A 22,147-nucleotide genomic window follows, 5' to 3' on the forward strand; every position below is an offset into this window, starting at 1 on the left:
ACAATGATTTCTTTTGATTTTTCATGTGTTTTGCAATGATTTATTTTGAGCATTCATTCATTCTCTTTCCCTATGGTTGTACTGCAGATATTTATTTCATTACCTGTTTATCCTGACTATATATGCATGTAAATCTTCCCGTCATGCACTTTTCATCCACCTTTCTATACTTGCATACACAATCTTATTTCCTCTCTCATAATCCCTCTGTTATTTTCTTCTGAACCTGATACTGTTAAGATAGTCTTTCATTTTCACCTTTGTAGGGTCTCTTATCTATTACATGCTTTCATTCTGTGAGGAGTCAAGAGGTCCTCTCCTTCATTTGTACATGTAACTAAATTACTGTATCTTGAAGTTAACTTCTTGAAAATAAGCAACCATATCTCTGCAGTCTTTGAAGTTCTTTCATACTTCTCTTTCTGGAACTTGATAAGATATTTACAAGAGCAAATACAATTTTATGTTTTGTTAATACAGGGTTATTACAAATGATTGAAGCGATTTCATAAATTCACTCTAGCTCCATGAATTGCATTCGGGAGATACTGAGTTCGATCCCCACTGCCGGTAGCCCTGAAGATGGTTTTTCACACCAACGAAACTCAATAGTCATGTAGAAAAGTTTTGGTCTGCTGAAGTCGCATTTCAGATTTCTGCTACGAGAGCGCAGTAGCAGTGGAGCAGTGCGTAGTGAGACAAGATGGCGACAGTAGCCGAGAAAGCATTGTTGCATTTGAAATGCATTCCCATCAGTCTGTCATGACAGTGCAGTGACACTTCAGGACGAAGTATGCAATGATCCACCAACTGCTAACTCCATTTGGCGATGGTATGTGCAGTTAAAAGCTTCAGGATGCCTCTGTAAGGGGAAATCAACGGGTCGGCCTGCAGTGACTGAAGAAACTGTTGATCGCATGCGGGCAAGTTTCACGCGTAGCCCACAGAAGTCGACGGAGAGAGCAAGCAGAGAGTTGAATATACCACAGCAGACTGTTTGGAAAATCTTACGGAAATTACTAAAGCAGAAGCCTTACCGCTTACAGTTGCTACAAGCCCTGACTGCCGATGACAAAATCAAACGCCTTGAATTTCCAGCGTAGTTGCAACAGTGTACGGAAGAGGATGAGTTTAATAGGAATTTGTCTTCAGTGATGAAGCAGAAGCAACATTGTTTGTTAATTGTGCAGTGAGCAGACATGATGTGCGAATCTGGGGGAGGGGCAGAGAATCCTCATGCTATCATGCAGCACCTTCAAAATCCACCAAATGTTAATGTGTTTTGCATGTTTTTAAAGTGTACGGCCCCATTTTCTTCTGCAAAAAAATCCGTTACAAGACACGTGTATCTGGACATACTGGAAAATTGGCTCATGCCGCAACTGGAGGACAGCGCAGACTTCATCTTCCAACAGGATGGTGCTCCACCCCACTTCCATGGTGATGTTCGTCAATTCTTAAACAGGTGATTGCCAAACCGATGGATCGGTCGTAGTTGAGCCGATGGTCGGCAATTCACGCCATGGCCACCACGCTCTCCTTACCTAACCCCATGCGATTTCTTTTTGTGGGATTACGTGAAAACCTCCTCTCCCAACAAACCTGCCAGAACTGTGAGCTCGCATCAACCGTGCTTTCGAATCCATTGATAGGGGCATGCTGCGCCGAGTGTGGGACGAACTTGATTATAATTTTGATGTCTGCAGAATCACTAAAGGAGCCTTGTGACAATACGTCAAGTAATAAAGTTATTGTAGAGCTTTGGAATTGCTCAACATCATTTGTAATAACCCTCTATTTAGGTCCCAGAAACACCATCGTTTAATTATTTTCCCTGTGGCATATCTTGACCACAGATGCATCCATTCCAGAATCAGATGCCGGGCATGGATCTGACTGGGGATGTATGGGTAGAGACCAAAACAGGAGAAGGGAAGTCATATTTCTACAATGCTCGAACAAGAGAAACCACATGGACAAAACCTGAGGGTCCCAGTGTGAAGGTTATAACTCAAGAACAGGTATGTAGATTTACATATTTTTATGTTCTTACATTTTAACTGCAATATTTTTTGATGCATGGTCATAGGTGATTGTCATATTATCCTTTTTGCTCTCTGATAAGTAGGGAAAGGTCTTTTAGGTAAATGCATACATTTTTATGTAAATATGTATTTTACAATTTTTCAATAAATGCGTAAGATCTTTGTTTTTCAATTATTACTAGAACTTTTTTTTTTTCTTTTCATTTTGAGCAGTATTCTAGATATTTAGGTGCATTGCATTTTAGTTTAGTGTTAAATAAGGAAGAATCTATCATGAGCATTACACTTCCTCATAACCTTTCTCTTCTTAATACAAACATCTACTGCCATGAACGCAGAATGTGTACACTTATTAAAAACTATGTGAAATAATGTTACAATTAAATCTGCTTTGTCAGTACACTTTTTCATTGCTTATTGTTAATTGTTCTCAAAATATGCTCGATGAATAAATAGTTTCATTAACAGAAAGTATATTGGCAAGGTGAATTTAACCATAATACTATTATAAATAGATTTTACTAAGTTTATAAAAGTCAGTACAGGAATAGGTAAGGTTTATCAACGGTGCAGAATGTGTCATTCTGTATTCTGCATACTCGGCTTGCATATGTGTTTGTCTTATCACCCTTCCAAAAGAAGCTGGGGACTCCCCATGCCCATGCAGTAAGCAGCATTCTAGATTCGATAATGAAGCTCATAAATTACTAAGGAAGAGGAAAATGAGAGTTTGTGTGCCACATGATGAAATGATGTACTGTGAGAAAGAGTCCAAGTATTCCCCCATTTTGAGTTTTCGAGACCCAGTGGTATAGTACAGTGTTCAGTCCTTCGCTTCCAGTTTTATGGATTGCATTCATTTCAGCATTGAGTGATCTAGTTTTGGCATGCTGTGTTTGGGTGTTCAGAATGCAAAAAGTCGAAGCAAGTTTAAGCTTTCATTTGCAGCAATACATCAATGTGAAAATATATTATCAACCTTGTTGCAAATCCATAAAAGTAGATCAGCGGTCTCAAGTATCGCAACATTGTCCGTCTGCAAGCTTATTGCTGCAGCTTCACATTCGACTTCCAAACACGTTCTGTTACATGAAACGGAGTCCTTTCAGGTCTTTCAAAATGTAATATGTATTATTCAGATTTATGTAGGGCTTTGATTTTGGCTGATATTCCTGTACAGTAAAACCTCGTTATTTCAAATTCGTTGGGACGCAAAAATCAGACTTCGACTTACGTGATTTCAAATTAACCTCCAACTCATAATTCAGAAATACCAATCCTTGCCGTATCACAAAATATTAGTCTACAAGTCCATTACTGCATGTGGTTAAGCTTGAATCACAGTTTAAACTTGTTTAAACCTTTTAAATGCCATGAAAAATATTGTTTCCAAAACGTATCCAACAAGGTCCATTATTTACAGTATTCAAATAATGAACTTTGATAACTCACTGGCAAACATAACCTCACGCGATTAAAGAAAAAAAGCATGATTTAAAGATGGAGAAATCTAAGCTGGGTCCCCTGTGCAAGTACTTAATTCATTGGATCACTGTACTGTACCGTATGCATTTTAGACTTAGCAGCTATGAAACACCACTGTAGACACACCAAAGTGAGTGAAAGTGCGGAAAGCTCTACTCATTCTGTCATGCCACGGGGAAATTTTAAATTTAAATTATTTTTTTAAATACTATTTCTTTTAAACTGTAAAAGCAGTTTTTAATAAAATTCTGAATTTTGGTCATTGGACTGACATTGTTCTTCGAATTACGAATGATCCATATTTTGAATTAAACAATTTAAATAACATGCAAAACCTTATCAAAATCTCTTTATTTGCAAATGAGGTGTCTACCTCGGTGGCAAATGGTACACTAAAATACATTATTGTCAAGCACTAAGTATTAAATTAACAAGAGAAGAAAATTTTCCTATAATACAATATTATACAATTTACGCTAACAATGTTTTCTATTAAACACACAGCTCATCCTTAATAAATTTATATTGTTTACAAAATTCTACTTATAATATCTCCTGTACTACTTACAAATATAGTCAACTGATATACAGTATGTGGAATTACTTCAAATGATACTATACAACTGGTATAAGATTAATATTTACATTGCATTTATTTACTTATTTACTTTTTTTTTTTTACCTGCTCTGGAACCTAAGTAGCATAACGACCTGCTGCGTCTTAACCAGAGCCTTTTTTGCGACCACTTTTCAGAGTTCCTGAAGGGCCTTCACAGCTACCGTAGCGGTCCCAGGGCTGTCGAAGTCCCCACTTTACTTCACCCCTACAGGCAGTCCCCTACTTTGGCTGTCCAAACTCCTTAGACCAGGGGATGGAATTAATTTATTCACACACATTTTTTTATTTACAATAACCTGCACTGGTCGAATGCCCTCTAACACTTCATTTATTTTCTCTGTCGCTGTTTATTCTCTTCTTGAATATCTGTACAGATTTTGGAAAAGGATCAAACACTACCCCTGGTAAACTGTTCCACTTCTTCACACCCTTCCCAATGCATGAAAATTTACCCCAATCGCTTCTGCTAAAATTCCTTCTAATTTTATATTTGTGGTCAGTCCTGCCGATATAATTATTTTCCAACTGAAGCCTCTCACGGATATCTCCTCATGCTTCTTCTCTTGTATAGGCTCTATATAATCCTGTAAGTCTAGTTTTCTCCCTTCTCTTACTTAAAGTTTCCCACCCAAGTTCCTTTAACATTTCTGATACACTACTCTTTCTCCTGAAATCCCCTGTTACAAATCTTGCTGCTTTCCTCTGCACACTATCTATTTCTTTTATTAGGTATTCTTGGTGAGGATCCCAAACACTGTTTGCATGTTCCAATAATGGACGAACCATACTCAAGTAACTTTTTTCTTTTAATTCTTTGTTGCATCCTTTAAGTAGCCTCATTATGACATGTAACGATCTGTATGCTTTCCCAACAATGTCATCAACATGACCCTTCCAGTGCAAATTACTTTCAAATCTCATATCTAAGTATTTGCACTTGCCATCTTTTGGGATAACTACATCATCCAAAGTATATTCAAATTCAGTTTTAAAGCTCCTGTTTGTAAAAGTTGTAACAGTTGATTTGCCTCCATTAACCTTCATATTATTTTCTTCAACCCATTGTTGGATACTTTCAAGGTCCCTTTGTAATTCTGAACAATCCTCAATGTTGTTTATTTCCCTATAAACAATTATGTCATCTGCATACAATCTTATTTTTGATGTTATATTGTTCCCTAAATCATTTGCGTATATTAAGAAAAGTAACGGACCGAATATGTTTCCAGGAATGAGAGCTTCTGCGAATTAGGCGGGATTTTGTATTAACTGATTTCGAATTAACGAGGTTCTGCTGTATATAACTCGAACAATACTCTTCAGTAATTTCTTGTTAAGAGTACAAACCACCGGGCGAGTTGGCCGTGCGCGTAGAGGCGTGCGGCTGTGAGCTTGCATCCGGGAGATAGTAGGTTCGAATCCCACTATCGGCAGCCCTGAAGATGGTTTTCCGTGGTTTCCCATTTTCACACCAGGCAAATGCTGGGGCTGTACCTTAATTAAGGCCACGGCCGCTTCCCTCCAACTCCTAGGCCTTTCCTATCCCATAGTCGCCATAAGACCTATCTGTGTCGGTGCGACGTAAAGCCCCTAGCAAAAAAAAAAAAAAAAGAGAGAGAGAGAGAGTACAAACTTCAATACTACAAATAAATCTACATTGAGGAAACATCTTCTCAAGTGTTAAGAGGTAACATTGCAAAATATCAGTTGTATGAAGATGAGAAAATAAGAGTATGTTGTGCTGCCATGGTACCAAAATTACCAGAAACAAGTAACAGACACCCTTAGAAATAAAACCACAGGACAAAATCACAAGATAAAAATGAAAACGGAGTGGAAACTTACATCAAGAAGGCCAGGGTTCCTCTTTCAAAAACGTGGACCGAAACACATCCATGTATGGTAGAATTATCAAAGGTTAAAGAAAAGGAATACACCACTTAAAGGAAAATAGATAATTTTGGAAGAATTAAACAGAAATCAACTAGTATTCAGAAGTTGACCTCATTTAATAAGCTATGCAGAAAATCAGAAAATTAAACGTTCACTAAAATAAGAATTAAATTAAACCGGGCGAGTTGGCCGTGCGCGTAGAGGTGCGCGGCTGTGAGCTTGCATCCGGGAGATGATAGGTTCGAATCCCACTATCGGCAGCCCTGAAGATGGTTTTCCGTGGTTTCCCATTTTCACACCAGGCAAATGCTGGGGCTGTACCTTAATTAAGGCCACGGCCGCTTCCCTCCAACTCCTAGGCCTTTCCTATCCCGTTGTCGCCATAAAACCTATCTGTGTTGGTGCGACATAAAGCCCCTAGCAAAAAAAAAGAATTAAATTAACAACCTAAGAAACAGATTTATTTAAAACTCGATGTGGCCAACGCAAAGAAAAGGTAGAAGCGCTAAAACCATTACAACTAAAGTAGCTTAAGATAACATAATCAGTAGTCGTTAACTTCCTTTATTCTTTTTTCGAACTGAATCACTGACCAAAATGAGGAAGTTTTTTTTTCTCATTGCACTTTGTTGCTATCGATGACGTTCCGTGGAGCTTCCGCAAGCCATATTATCATCACCCACAAGATTGAGTTTACATCGGTGACTTTAAAACAGACCAAAGGAGGAAAATATTAGCATGAATGAGGTGAAGGAAAATGTTCAAACATAACTTAGGGAAGAATCAGCGTAAAATATTCCACCAAGATCAGAGTCTTTCACAGAAAAATCAGCCACGCCAACTAGTTCAATAACAATCATCAACACCATCACTATAGCAACCCCACTAAAAAACAATGGTAAAACTAACCCTGGAACAATACCCAACAATAGGGGGCTTACATGCAAAAGAAACAAAGGAGAATCTAGCAGACCCCATAACTCGAATTACAAGTTAAATTAAAATAATAAGAAAAGGGTAACAGAAAGCTAACATTAAAAAGAGGATCTGATCATAATTTAAAAAATACTTGTGAGGAAACTCACATGGTAGTTAACCGCCTCTTAACATAATTTTACAGTCTATTAAACTTTACATAATAGGTCAAAGTGCCTGCAGGTGGTGGTGGTGGTGGTGGTGGTGATAAAAAGTTGTTGTTGTTCCGGGGTATTCTGTGGAACGCAGAGGTGAAAGAAGGTGCTGGTGGGAATGGGTCTATCTACGATAGTCAAAGAGTAGTTTAAAACTTCAAAATAAAGGTTATATTTCTTTTCAGATATTAAATTTTAACAAAACTATTCACTTGGTGAAAGAACAAAATTTGAGGTACAGAGCTAGTTTGGTACAAAATTGAAAAACAGAAAAACCAAGAATTAGTATGTTACAATTTAAGCTTCAGGCTCATAATTTACAAAGGTCCCAACATCACTAACGTTGCGTTTAGTTAGGTAGACAAGGAGAGAAATCTCCCAAAACACAACTTTCTTTGCTCCAACGGTTACAAGTTACAGCCTTCCAACGGCACCCAGTTTACATTACAAGGAAGAGCTTACATGCTCAACGAATTCTACCAAGAATTATGGCCTATTCAAGGCAACCTTGTAACTTTTACCTTTGCACAATAAACTTTACACTTTCTGGTCTCTCTAGGCACAACCTACATTTGACAAGATTGTAGCAGTTTTATTTTAAGAAATAATACAGGGGTGTTGAGTACCCATACTACTGGGCCTTCGTGAAAAAGAACAGGTTAAATTTCTGGCCCAAACTCAAAAATGTATGGAGGCATACACTTGCGCTTCTTGAAATCAAAGATTAAAACCCTACTTGGGCTTGTGGGCCGATGATGCAGAGGCTAATCCCAAACTACTGAGGTGACTAGATGGACAAGTTAATTTACAATTTACAAGTGAGAAACAGTTACAAAATTGTTGTCACCTCAAGATTAATTGAAGGGGAATTCGAGAGGGTAACACACTCTGTATCCCCGGTTTTTAGTTAAGTACTTTTGAATAACTTCAGCTTTTACATGAGAAGAAACAAAGGTTTACATCTTAGAAAATTTATGGTTACATTACTAAGGATAGGGAACCTTCCCCACGGGTCAGCATGTGGAGATAACTACTGAGATATAAATATGGTGGCCATTACCTGGGCTGGTGTTTTGCCTGCCGAAGAATGAGGACCCCCGCCTCCTCTCTTAACACACGCTCAGTAATATGACAATCAGTAAGACAAGTTAGGTCGAAAAGCTTTTATACTCGAGAGGAAGGTTCGAGAAGGCTCTGGGCTAAATCTGGGCACACCCTCTCATTTTTATTGGACAGTCTAAAAGTTACAAGAAGCCTGCGATTGGCAGAGAAATAAATACATGAATTTTCCTATTGGTTGAAATCCCAAGTCAGCGGGAAGGGCTAGAAGTGTTGCAACCTTATAAATATCAAAATAAGGAATAATAGACTCAATTTAGAAAACCTATAAACACAAAATTTCTTTACATTTCTAGTTATTCCACTTTGCACCAGAGTGCATGACATCAGTTCTTAAATAGACACATCTATGGAGAAAAGTCCAAACTTCTTCAAATAGTTGTTGCAAACTGTGATACCCCCCCCCCCCGAAAAATAAAAAAGCACAAAAGATATTCAGTCAGTTTAGGGAACCATCAAATAACCACATTACTCTATCACTTTAATAGTAACTTCTGTTGAACAATGCCCCAACTTCTTGCACTAGGTATTTCAAGTTTTGTATGTTAGATAGCGTTCTTCAGATGCTTCATTTAAATGCGCGGGTTTGAGGTGTACCTCCCGGTACAGTAATAATAATAATAATAATAATAATAATAATAATAATAATAATAATAAGTAATCAACTCAATAGACCGTGAAACGGCTTAACCCAAACAATAATAAAATGTCAAACTTGTATGAACTTAATTTCAGAGAATATACAGTGAGAAGCCCCATCAAAAATATAAATTTCAGAAGGAAAGATAGCAAATGTTTGAACCAGGACGTAATTTTCAGCAGCGATGTAAAATACACGGAAGACCCCGAGAAGCAGATGTCTTGCTCAAGGATATAATTCGCTGTTCATGATGAAAATTCCAAGGTGAAGTCAACTTACAGTTCTGCAGATCGACATGTGCTTAGAAGATACCATAGGTGTGGATTTTTAGAAGGTCTTTAAAAAACTATTCACAGAAGCTCTGAAAAAAATTGGAGGACAACCAACAAAATGTTTTAGGATGATAACACCCTAAACAAGGGTACTCATCCAGGCTCCATAATCCCAGGCAAAGCCTGCATGCGACACCGTTTCACACCACAAGCTTCCCCCATACAATGGCCGACAATCTCTGGCTGACTGCGATTGCTTAGCTGAATGAAGGAGCTGTGCACTCATTGGCCAGAACAAACAGAAGTTTGACTCGCTGCCGACAGGGGCAGCACCAAACGGAAACTAGCACTTTTTACGCAGAGGGAATTTGGAGATTTTATATAGAAAACTTGGAGGTGGCGTTCATTGTACACTGCAACACCTAGAAGTTTTCAACACGCGAGGAGGTGTGGTTGGTGATTATTTGAGATTCATTGGCCTCATAATACACCTCTGGTTTAATTAATTAAATTACTTGATTTAAGCATCAGCAAAGTTAGGGCCTGTTGCCCTCTCTTACACTTAAGCACGTAAATGACAAGAATTTAAAAGAAAATATTTTGATTTTAGCAAAACTTCTTCAGTTTTCAGTACAAAAAATACTTTTTCAATTGTTTAGTACCTAAAAGTCCTTTTCCCACTGGTAAAGTATTGACAAGAAAATTGTAATATAAATTACGGTATATTAAGTGCTTGTGTCGACATATGCTCTAAATTTTTTCATTGTTGATACACTGATACAGTGTTAATACCAGTCAGATGTTGATGTACTTGTACATTAACACAGTATTCAATGGAAGCTTGTGTTATTTTATTTTTTTATTGTTGCATTCTGAAAGTTGAAAGGATAGCATTAACAAGTTATTATGTTGTGAAATATTTACCCATGTAAATGAAATGGTTCTTCCAGCACATAAACAACCAGGCATTGACAAAGGTTCGTAAATGATTTATTTGTAGTATTTCCTGTATGCATGTTTTTAATGAATAGCCAATATTATGTTGTTCTATTGGTAAATATACAATTTTTAATGAAGAATAGGATTACTGTGTTGCTCTATTGGTAAATATCGAGTTTAAATTATGGTTCTTGTGGACTGATATTTATTCAGTACACACAAACTGGTTCTGTGTAGATGCTTTTAATAACTAGAAATTTTTCTTCAATTTTCAACTTTCATAACAATAATACCAGCACATGCATGAACAATATTGAAAGCTCTGAATTTTTGCAGATGTGCATTTAGGGAGAGGGGCTCTAAACATGAGAAATATGTTAGGCATGTTATTCAAAATAAAAGGCCAAGCATTGCTGGAACACATTGCAGTAACAAACATAGTATATACACCCTAAAAATTAATAAAAATAGAGAAAGAATAAATAACTCCCATCATTTTTTTCCTTCCTATGGAAGTCACTATACCAGAAAGAACAATGACAGGAAATGTCTGCTTTCTCATCTTATCCTTCTTAGTGCCACCCTCTGACTTGTGACTGCGCTAACAATGCTACCAGAAAGCAACCTAATATGCAGAGGTAGAGAAGCATAAACAACCTTCTCAAATTGTAAGTTATTGGTTGAAAATGTAACCACGTTGCCATCAAATTAACACTTCATTTGCATAACAAAGAACATCTCAACTTTATGCCAGCTGCAGATAGTAAGGACGTAATTCAACCATGAATTTAAAAGGAAATATTCATTTTGTTATTCAAAATGTAGAGATAATATTGAGAGCACTCTCCTGAATTCTGTATTTCTGATATCTCAGTTTTACAGTATCTGTGATATACAATTTTTTATTTTACAATTAGCTCCAGCATTTTTTTGGGGTGAAAATTGGTAACTACAGAAACCAGTCTTCAGGTTTACCGACATTGGGGTTCAGAGCTCTTATCTTCTGAATGCAAGGCTAGAGTTAAAAGACCCAAACCACTTAGCCACTTGCTCAGTCTATACAAATTTTAAAAGACTACTGCACTAGTATTACGCCTACAGCCAGATGGGGTGGCTGCATATTCAGTTCATTTCATCCCTGCCCTGTTCACTTTCCACAATGTCATAATGAGTGATCGCATTATTGAAACTTCCCTCATTATCTGACAGCATAATATTCACCATTATCACAAAGAGAATTCATATAACCAGCTAAATCATACTTCTTTACAATCAGCACATCAGAGTTGGCTGCCATTATTCATACAAACATTAGTGAAGTACATGACCTCAAGAAGAAGTAACATATTGCAGAACTTCCAGCACAGAAAGCAGGAAGCAAACCAAAATAGAATGCACCTGGTGATATACAGTAGAAGTCTGTTATAGCGAGAATTCACAATCGCGAAAAATTTACTTGCTATAGTAGATTGGCGTTACAGTGGAACCTCGGATTCTCCGTTTTTTGAGGGACCATGAAAATAAAACGTACAACACGGGAAAACGAAAAATCCGGGAATGAATGAAAACCATCAACAATGTGGCTAAACATCTCAAAAATGAAATATGTATAATTATAATCTTACAGAAACTCCTAAACCAAACCAAACTACAGCCCCAATGGGACTTTGCTTGCCAAGCGTCCGCTGCTCAGCCCAAAGGCCTGCAGATTACGAGGTGACGCATGGTCAGTGTGGTGAATCTTCTCGGCCAATATTCCTGGCTCTCTAGATCGGGTTCGCCATCTCACCACTAGATAGCTCCTCAATTAAAGATAATCATGTAGGCTGAGTGGAGCTGGAACCAGCCCATATGCAGATAAAATTGCCTGACCTGGTCGGAATCGAACCCAGGCCCTCTGGATGAGAGGCAGGCATGTTAGACCGCGAAACCGCATTAATTACCGGTACGCGAGTTCAAAATCTTGATACTTCATATTCAAATCTACAGGGGAATCTTCGTCATTTTCCCGTGAAAACTTGTCATTTCAGCAACTTTGATTAACCAAACTCTTCGAAAAGTCTAATAACGCCAAGCCAAACGACAATCGACCACAAGTCGTTTTTTAATTTTCTCATCTAATAAAATAAAGCACATTAGATAAAAGAAATGAAATGTCGTGTGGCTTTTAGTGCCGGGACATCCCTGGACGGGTTCGGCTTGCCAGGTGCAGGTCTTTGTATTTGACGACCGTAGGTGACCTGTGCGTCGTGATGAGGATGAAATGATGGTGAAGACAACGCATACACCCAGCCCCCGTGCCATTGGAATTAACCAATTAAGGTTAAAATCCCCGACCCGGCCGGGAATCGAACCCGGGACCCTCGAAACCGAAGGCCAGTACGCTGACCGTTCAGCCAACGAGTCGGCCGGTGCCCAACATGATGGCGGAATCCCCTTCTTTTTTAAATCTTTAATTGTAATTTGGTCTCCGGTATTCTGTTCGGAGTCAGTTTTTGGAAATCTTGTACCGCGTAAATTACGCCTACATCAACTTTTAAAGGTTATGTGTAACTCGAAAACATGGTTTTGAATGTAAGTATCGATTCTCAAAAGTTCTTGAATGCATTATATTCAATTCTGCCTGTCACTAATCGTTGCCTACGAGATACGCAAGGCCGGGAAGTACAGCACATTAGACTCGTCCTCGGGATACTTCCAGCAAGTGCCGCTAGAGTTCTCTTTACTGATCTGTCTCGCCCACTCATTGCAACATGTTCGAATATGAAAAACTATAAAAATTCATTAAAACTAGTAATTTCAGAAGGCAGCAAACAGATATGAGATCAAAGATAGACCAAGAGCAATTGTTTGACTTATTTTCTACAACGTATTTCTTACAATATGCTTAAACGAAATAAGTAATTCATGAAAGAAGCAGAGAAATCTGATGGCGAGTTTGTCACTTCTTACCGAGTACTTTAATTGTGCCTCAGAGTATCCGATAAGCGGATCGAGATTGTGGTCATAAATAACTTTGGGTCTAATCATCCTTTCACCAATTATCAGCGATCCAGTCTTTTCCTCCGCATATCTGATATTTTGACATTCATATTGAAGCCGCTGTTTGGTGAGCAATGTTATGCCCGTTACGCAAATATTTAGCTTTGTTTCTCCGCATTTCTCTTTTTTCTTCCCGTAAAATTAAATTTGTGTTCGCTTCTGTGGTGTAGCGGTTAGTGTGATTAGCTGTCATCCGCGGAGGTCCGGGTTCGATTTCCGGCCCTGCCACAAAATTTGAAAAGTGGTACGAGGCCTGGAACGGGGTCCACTCGTCCTTGGGAGGTCAACTGAGTAGAGTTGGGTTCGATTCCCACCTCAGCCATCCTCGAAGTGGTTTTCTGTGGTTTCCCACTTCTCCTCCAGGCAAATGCCAGGATAGTACCTAACTTAACCCACGACCGCTCCCTTCCCTCTTCCCTTCCAATCTTCCCATCCCTCCACAAGGCCCCTGTTCAGCATACCAGGTGAGGCTGCCTGGGCGAGGTACTGGTGATCCTCCCCAGCTGTATTCCCTGACCCAAAGTCTGGTGCTCCAGAACACTACCCTCGAGGCGGTAGAGGTGGGATCCCTCGATGAGTCCGAGGGAAAAACCGGCCCTGGAGGGTAAACGGATGAAGAAAGAAGAAAATTAAATTCATTCTAACAGGAATAAAGCTCCTAAATGACCAATTTGACCATGCTTTTCAATTTGGTTTGCTTTTTGATCAAGTTCTGATGCCGTACAACTTTTTTTTCTGATTTCATTACCCGTATTCTACTTCTTAATTTACAGATTGTTTTCTGTGATCTGGTATTTAATTTTCTCATCCGTATATTTTTTAGATTTAACAGAGATACTCATAGACTTTCCTTGATATAGAAACGAGACTTTTACTCCTTTGTCGTTTGTGGCTGACGTATGAAGATATGGTATGTTCATCGTTATCTGAATCGGAACTTTTACTAAATTTTGATGGCAATACATCATTTCTGAGAGTTGGACGCTTCCTGAGTTTGACATTTTCCTGTTTGTGAACAGGATACCCAATGAAAACAGAAGGAAGTTTAATTGATATGCTACACTGAAATCTGTTTTATGAGAAGAATTGCTAGGTACCTATAGAGATTCTACTATATCACCTTGCGTAGAAATAGTTTGCTTCCATTTCTCCCTTAAACCGCACTTGGAAGGGAAACTATGGAACGTCAATTTTCATGCATTTTTAGTGTCATCCGAAATAGAGAGAGGTACACAATAGTGCACCTTCTTCTCAACCTCACAGACACTCACAGACAGAAACAATATTCACGTTAAATTGCACAAAATCAACACAGCATCACAATTACTCCGCATAGTACAATGTTAAAGTCCGCCAGGAACAGAATGGAAACCTGACATCTAGTGGCCAAACTGTGAACATGGTCGGGCCACTTTTTCAGCAACAAATTAGTAGCTGTGTCCTGGCCTTGTATATCTCGTAGGCAACGCACTAATCCAATCAAACTGGAAAGAGAAAAAAAAAAAAAAATCATCAAAACTTCAGAGATTACGTTTATTCGTGACCTTAAGTCATGTGGAAAGCACGCTCGCTGCACATGTAAGTACGAGTTGGAAATGATACAAACCATTTAAATGTAACGTGCGCAAATAAAACGACTGTGGTTTTTGGCATTTTAACATGAAAACGTAAAATTCCCAGTCTTACATTAGGACCAAAACAGTAATAGGCAATCCCAAGACCTCCCATGGCTTTCTTTTTTAATGTAAGATGCAACATCTGTTCTGGTCTCGCTAACATAATCGTGTACGATAATATGAAAATACTACATTTGTGTTACGAAGGAGCAGTTTTGATTCCTGCCTGAAAGCCCATTTACTCTACAGTGCCCTGAGGAAAGTGCCGAAAACGTGTTCGACAGTATGATAAAAAAAAAGTAAAAATATAAACATCTAACCCTGGACATAATGTGGACGTTTTATAAGTGCGAAAATTTGACGAAACTCGTTCCGTCTTCAAGCAGAGCTGCCGAAATGCGCTGTGTCTCCTTATAATATTGTTGTGGCCACTCTCTGCTTTATGATTTCTGACATTCTCTAAACAATAACACCCGAATGCGATACTAAGATTGTTCCTTATGCAAGTTCACCGCCGATCGCTTTTCCAGTTACAGTACTTGCTCTAATTATCACAATAGCGGTGCGTTAACGCCAAGATCCTTAAGTATGCCATAGCCGTCTTTTCGTGGCATACAATTTATTAAAAAACGATTGATCGAGGATTTAGCGTTGATGGGACGGAAATTTCTGGACGGTTGATTTGGAAAATCGTTCCTTCGAGGAACGGATAATTCAGGATTTTTACAACGTGATTTAATTACGATGCTCGCGGGACCATGTAATTTGAACGCATATACTGGGAAAATGTAGTTTCCGGGAACGGATAATCGAGGTTCCACTGTATATCTGATTTTTGTAAAAGATTTGGGCGGCAATCAGTTTGTTCAAAACTTTTCTTTTCTCAGATTTCCATACTACGGCTTACTCGTTAGTTATTTTACTAATTCTGAGACAACATGAACATGTATGTTCAATTTCATTCTGAAAAAAATTGGAGTAGTTTCACTCCAGTGGCTTCTGTAGCAAATGTTTCATTTTCTTTTTTCAAACAGTCATCTAACCTAACTTAACCTATATGCATTGTAAAAATATATTTCAAGCACAGTAGAGTAATGATAACTTTTTTGCTATATACTTGCAAGGGTTTAGCCTTCCCGAAATTTAACCAGACGCGTGAAAACATTGAAACCTCGTTAGGGATTTCTTCATTAAAACAATTTCTTGCTTAGCGCGGCGTAAATTCGAAGTCCCGATTCACAGCATAAATACAAAGTCCCAATTCGCGGCATATTAAATCTATTTAAAAATACCTCACTTATTGTGTCAGATTTTCACTATTACCACATAGTGCGATCACATTTTTCCTAGGCCATATAATGTTCTTTGTCATCCCTTGCGAAAGGAACAGTTTTCCAGTACAGATTTGAGCCCTCGCCACAGGTCTAAGAAATATGTGCAAAAACGAGAAATGGCCTTGAATTCCAGAACTTTACAGGGAAAATTACACCTTCAGGAAGGAAGCCGTTATAGCGTCAGGAAAGTTCAGTTTTGTTCTCTGATTTTCATTGATGTTGCTGAATAACCTACAGAAAGGATGTTTGTGCTTGTATTTCACATTCCTTTCAGAAATTTAGAAATTCACTCCATGTCGAGTCATACAGTGAAAGGTAGATTTGTCGCATGATAGCCTATGTACTGATGAGAAACACAATTGTGTTAAGTTGGCCAGCGTGGTCATATTGTGTAGCTCAGTTATAGATACTGAAAGTGTTGTGATATTCGCTTAAAGTGAAGACAAAATTAAAATCCAGGAAGAGGACAAGCTTTAACACCTTTCAACAGTGGCACGTATGTTGAAACTCGCACCTTCGAGTTCCAACGCGAGTCGATTGAAGTGTTGTCGCATTCAAGATGACGGTCAAAGTAATCCTCGTGCACATGGCCGAGTTTAACCTTCACATAATTTCATGGTCGAAGAGTGTGACCAGAAAACAATGTTTAATAACCTACTGGTCCGAAATATAACGCTTTAGCTGACATTTGTTTTAGAAAGAGTGTGATCTGCAAATAGTCCGCTCATAGTATTATGGACCCCAGTGCAAATGTTTTATATTTGTTGTCTGGTGTTTTACACACCTTATACACTGTTGTTATTTAATACGCCCCAGTGGAAAAGATTTTCGTATTTGTTCTCTCGTCTTTTTCACACCTTTTAATTGTCTCATCTTTAGAAACAGTAGATAGCCTACCTCTTTCACTGTCCCCGTACATACATGACATAAAATGTACTCATGACAGAAAAAAAATCTTATCCGTGTTGGATAGTTCTGATTCGTGTATTCAGTAGTGTGTTTTCTCGCTTAACACATTCTCTTTCATTGTCTCCTGTAGAAATGTCCAAATGAGGTTTTACTGAATATACTAACCTCTGAAATTGGTTATCCTTTCTGCGCCGTAAACGTTATTGACTTTACGTCCCACTAACTACTCTTGTGGTTATCGGAGACACCGGTGTGCCGCAATTTATTCCCACAGGAGTTCTTTTTCCTGCCAGTAAATCTGCCGACATGAGGCTGACGTATTTGAGCACCTTCAAATACCAGCAGACTGAGCCAGGATCGAACCTGCCAAGTTGAGGTCAGAAGGCTAGCGCCTCAACCACCTTCAACCACCTAAGCCACTTAGCCCAGCGTGCCGTACTTAGAGATGTATCACATTCTTACTTAATTTTAGTACATAACATTAAATTAATCAATTGTTTACTTCGGCCTTTATTTCTAACGAGTTGACTACTACTATCGGCCAGGTTATTTATGCATTTACTATGGAAACGTGTTCTTTCATTTTCAAGTTGTGTTTACAGAACTACAGTTAACGAGTATTACTAATCGACTTTTATATCCCTTTCGAGTTTGAATGTCGGCAAGAGAGCTCGCTAGTGCACATAGCACGAAAACTATATCGAAGACGATTGTTCACATTCATTGTAATCGCTGGAGTGCATAAATATCGATAATGGAAGTACTAATGCACGCTTTATCGCTCATAATAATGGATGCATCTTTGATAGGGTTCTCGCTGTAACGAAAGGATAATGCACAGTTTAATATAGGAATTTTCCAGGTACATAAATTATCTGTCGTTACAACGGAGTTCTTGCTATTAGTGGACTTCTACTCTATTTAGAATTTAAATACTGTTCTTTCTCTTCCATAAAGTGATTAGTGCTGCCATTTCTCTTAAACAACTGAACTACAACGCATTAAATAAGGGATTGTACATTGATCCTGGCACTTACAGTGAGCACATGCAGGTGCAATGTATCTCTTGTTGGCACCCTGAAGAGTTATCTTCAAGTAGTGCAAAAGTTGCATACTGAGAACAAAAGTATCTCTGTGTCAAGAAATATATTTGAAAGGAATTTCTATGTTTCCCTCTTAGTGCCACCCTGCGACCTGTGACTGAGCTAACACTGCTAGCAGAAAGCAACCGAATGTGCAGAGGTACAGTAGAGAGAAGCACTTGGCACAGTTGTGATGTGTTAAGGGGCCCATAGACATGCAATATTATTGCACAAAATGGATTGTACGATATATTGTTGGCTGCCCACAGACATACAATATTACTGCACAACAATCAGGTTTGTGCAATAAATAGAATCGTGTGGAGATAATATTGCTGGTTGTGCAATATGTTGTGCAAAAGCAGTCGTAGACATACAATATGCATGGCAATATATAGTCGGTCCATGCCGGTATTTTGTTTGGTGAATTCTCTTTTCTGTATCATAAAGCCGCTTCACTTCCTTCCGGAAGTTTGTACGCAGAGAACTGATTTAAAAGAAAATAACACTTTGCTTGTCGGTGTTTGGGTATTTTTTGCGATATTTCTCAATAAGCACCTCGTTCTGTTCACCTTTTTTAACGCGATTACTGTAATGTTTGCTCTTAACGTCCCATAGAGCCAGAAGGCTTCGATAAACTCCAAAATAAACTTTTTCACCACCTGTTTTTCTGCCATCACAATACGTTCTCCCCCACTTGTTGATACCGGCTGGCAGGAGGATGTGATATTGCACAGTATTACCAACACATGGCACAGTATTTTGCGATTTGCACAATATATTTCATATTTTTTGATTTCGTACAATATATTGCACAACCCTTCATTATTAAACACACACTATCAATTACATTGCACAAACGCTGATATTGCGCAATAATATCGCACGTCTATGGGCCCCTTTACATATGAAATAAAAAAATTGCAGATGATGCTAGTAATGCTTGGAGAACCAGAAAGTTTGTTTGAACAAAAATTGAATCAAGAGGCAGCCGACACAGCTTATATGTAAAAAAATGAAGGGCAAAGTAATTTCAAAACATGATAGTTTGATCTTTGGCAGTTGCTTTCCTGATGGGTTTGAATCCCGTCAGCCATCCTCGATATGGTTTTGTGTGGTTTTCACATTTCAGCTCCAGGCATACGTAGGTGGTTTGAAAAGTTCTCGGAATGTACTAGAATTAAGTATCTTACCTCGGTGGAACTGCTTTTATTTTTCAACATAGTCTCCCTGTAGACTAATGCATTTGGTCCAGCGATTTTCCAATGCCTTGATCCCATCTCGAAAATGAGATTCCTCCAGGCCAGCAAAATATCTCTCCAATTCGGCTGTTAGTTCTTCCCTTGTAGAAAATCTCCGTCCACCGAGGAAAATTTTCAGCTTGGGGAATAGATGAAAGTCTGATGGTGCCAAATCAGGTGAATAAGGTGGATGTGGCACAATTCGTACCGCAGTTCATGAAGTTTTGCCATGGCAATAACACTTGTGTGCGGCGGAGCGTTGTCCTGATGAAAGATGACATTTTTCCTTGCCAAACCAGGCCTTGTTTCGCGTATTTTTTTTCCTGTAGTTGGTCTAGGAGGTTTGCATAGTGTTGCCCCATAATTGTTTGGCCAGTAAGAAGATAATCTATCGGCAGAATGCCTTTTACATCCCAGAAAACTGAGGCCATGACCTTTCCGGCCGAACGCACTGTCTTTGCTTTCTTTGGTGGTGGTGAATCAGCATGTTTCCACTGCTTTGACTGCTCTTTTGTCTCTGAGGTATAGTAGTGGACCCAAGTTTCATCTGTAGTCACAAACTGGCGCAAAAAATCTTGTTGGTTGCACTGAAAACGGGCCACACTTTGTTCGGACAATTCCAATCCGGTGCGTTTATTGTCCAATGTCAAGAACCGCGGCACCCATCTTGCGGATAATTTTTTCATACCCAATTCTTCGGTTAAAATATAATATACCCGTTCAGAAGACATCCCTACAGCTTCAGCAATCTCCCGCACTTTCAGTCGACGATCCTCCATGACCATTTTATGCACTTTTGCGATAAATTCTGGGGTCGTAACACTTTTTGGCCGTCCACTACGCAGATCATCATCCAAGCTCTCCCGACCAAATTTAAACTCGCTGGTCCACTTGGCAACAGTTGGAAATGAAGGAGCAGAGTCCCCCAGTGTGTTGTGAAAGTCGCCATGAATTTCCTTTGCTTTCATACCTTTCTTTACTAAGTATTTAATCACTGCTCGAATCTCAGCTTTTCCATTGTCACAAATCACTACGCGGGAACAACAACAGAGAGTCGTCACTACCACACTTCTGCAGCTAGAGCACTGACGCACCACGTGTTCACTCACAAAGGATGTGTGATTATTGCGCGGAAACCTCGTTGCTCTAGCACTGACATCTAGCGGTGATTCCGAGAACTTTTCAAACTGTCCACGTATGCTGGGATGATATCTTTCTCAGGGCTATGGCCACCCCTTTCCATTCCTAGCCCATACAATTACATCTCCACCCACAGACCCCCTCTCCATCTCTCTCTCTCTCTCTCTCTCTCTCTCTCTCTCTCTGGAAAAGCAGGAACAGGTGAGATGAATATGTCTTCAGACTCTTATTTGCACAAAGAGAAACTACCTATTTATTCCAATAGTGTGTTTATACTGTGATCAAAAGTAGTGTCCACAGATCTGTTTGTAGTAGCTATACCTAGTTGTAAACGAAACTGAGCTTGGCTGACCAAGTGCAGCCAAAATGTGCCAACACATAGTCAACTGCTTCTTGTATTATTTCATGGAAAATAATGAAACTCATTCCTATGTACTTGGGAAGTTGCTCTGATGATCAAAAACATTAGGCAGTAGCTCAATAAACAGCTTTGTAACAACAGTCAAAATAAACGTTAAGTGATGCTCGATGTTGGACCTGTAAAAACGGGCCTTACTGCTGTGTATTCCTTGACATTGGAGTAGTGAAGTTATTTATTGAATATCCTAATAGTTGGAACCCTATTTTACGGGAATATAGTATGATTATAGTTTACAATCACTTAATTCATTATTAGACCTTGACACAGTGATAATTAAACTAGACTACGGAAGATGTGACGAATGAATTTTGAGAACTGTTTTTAGCAGCAGGATTTTTGAATACCATATTTCTCCAAACCCAAGACTTTTTCCCCTCAGAATCTCGTGTGTTATCCTTTTAAATACATTTCTCAAATCTGCAGAATGGCATCAAAACATGCAAGCCTTTGAATTCTTAGAAAGGCCACTACTATTCAGTGGCGGAGTTATAACATGTCTACTATTCCTTAACACTTAATAAAATGAAGTTTTATAGACAGTAGGAATATTTTCTTGATCTATCGTTGTATTGTAAAGATACATGGAACCAGGTATTGCCGGCAAATTTTCGACGGGTTTTCATCGATATTGTGATGCCAATTTTAAGTGAATGGTTATTAAACACGCGGAGAAAGAATAAGTGTGCAGCCGCACGAAAATGCAGCATAAGCGTAACTAAAGCCAGTATTCAAGGTTAGCGTGAAGACAAAGATAGCTTAAAAAATGCGTACTATACGAAAAAGAAAAAGCATTCCGTGGCCCACAACAAGGGCGGTTTAAAGAAGTTTACGCTGAAATTGTGAGGTATGTGTGTGAAAAATGCAAGGGCAGTAACAGTTTTATGGACAGCAGGAATATTTTCCTCATGGATTGTCGTATTTTAGAGATACCAATATAAATGGTCCGTTATTGGACATTATAAATTTTCCAGCTAACTCATCACTCGAGAAAAAAAAAAAAATCTTACAACGGCGGTATACAAACTGATAACAAAACCAAGTCAAATATAGCGTGTACTATCGATTATAGGACAGATTCCTCTGAAAAGACTAAAACACCACCAAATTCTTTGAGTTTCAAGAACATAACTATTACTACTCAAGTAAAAATCTTTGCATTTGGAATAATAGGGTATCTAATCCTAGTTTATAATCCAATTTTCAAAGCTTCATATATCTTC

The 22,147-nt window shown here is 38.7% G+C and overlaps 1 protein-coding gene across 3 annotated transcripts in view; it reads left to right on the forward strand.

The window, feature by feature from the left end:
- The window catches only part of LOC136857127 (transcription elongation regulator 1), a 513,780-nt gene that overhangs the window by 125,144 nt on the left and 366,489 nt on the right, over positions 1-22,147 (forward strand). For 2 of the 3 annotated variants that reach the window (XM_067135534.2, XM_067135536.2), the window contains exon 4: positions 1,857-2,021. In XM_067135534.2, coding sequence (XP_066991635.2) covers positions 1,857-2,021 — 165 coding nt within the window. The remainder of the gene's footprint in view (positions 1-1,856; positions 2,022-22,147) is intronic. The other variant, XM_067135535.2, reaches the window with a different exon arrangement.

Source organism: Anabrus simplex, chromosome 1 (assembly GCF_040414725.1).
Source record: "Anabrus simplex isolate iqAnaSimp1 chromosome 1, ASM4041472v1, whole genome shotgun sequence".
NCBI classification, from domain to species: domain Eukaryota; kingdom Metazoa; phylum Arthropoda; class Insecta; order Orthoptera; family Tettigoniidae; genus Anabrus; species Anabrus simplex.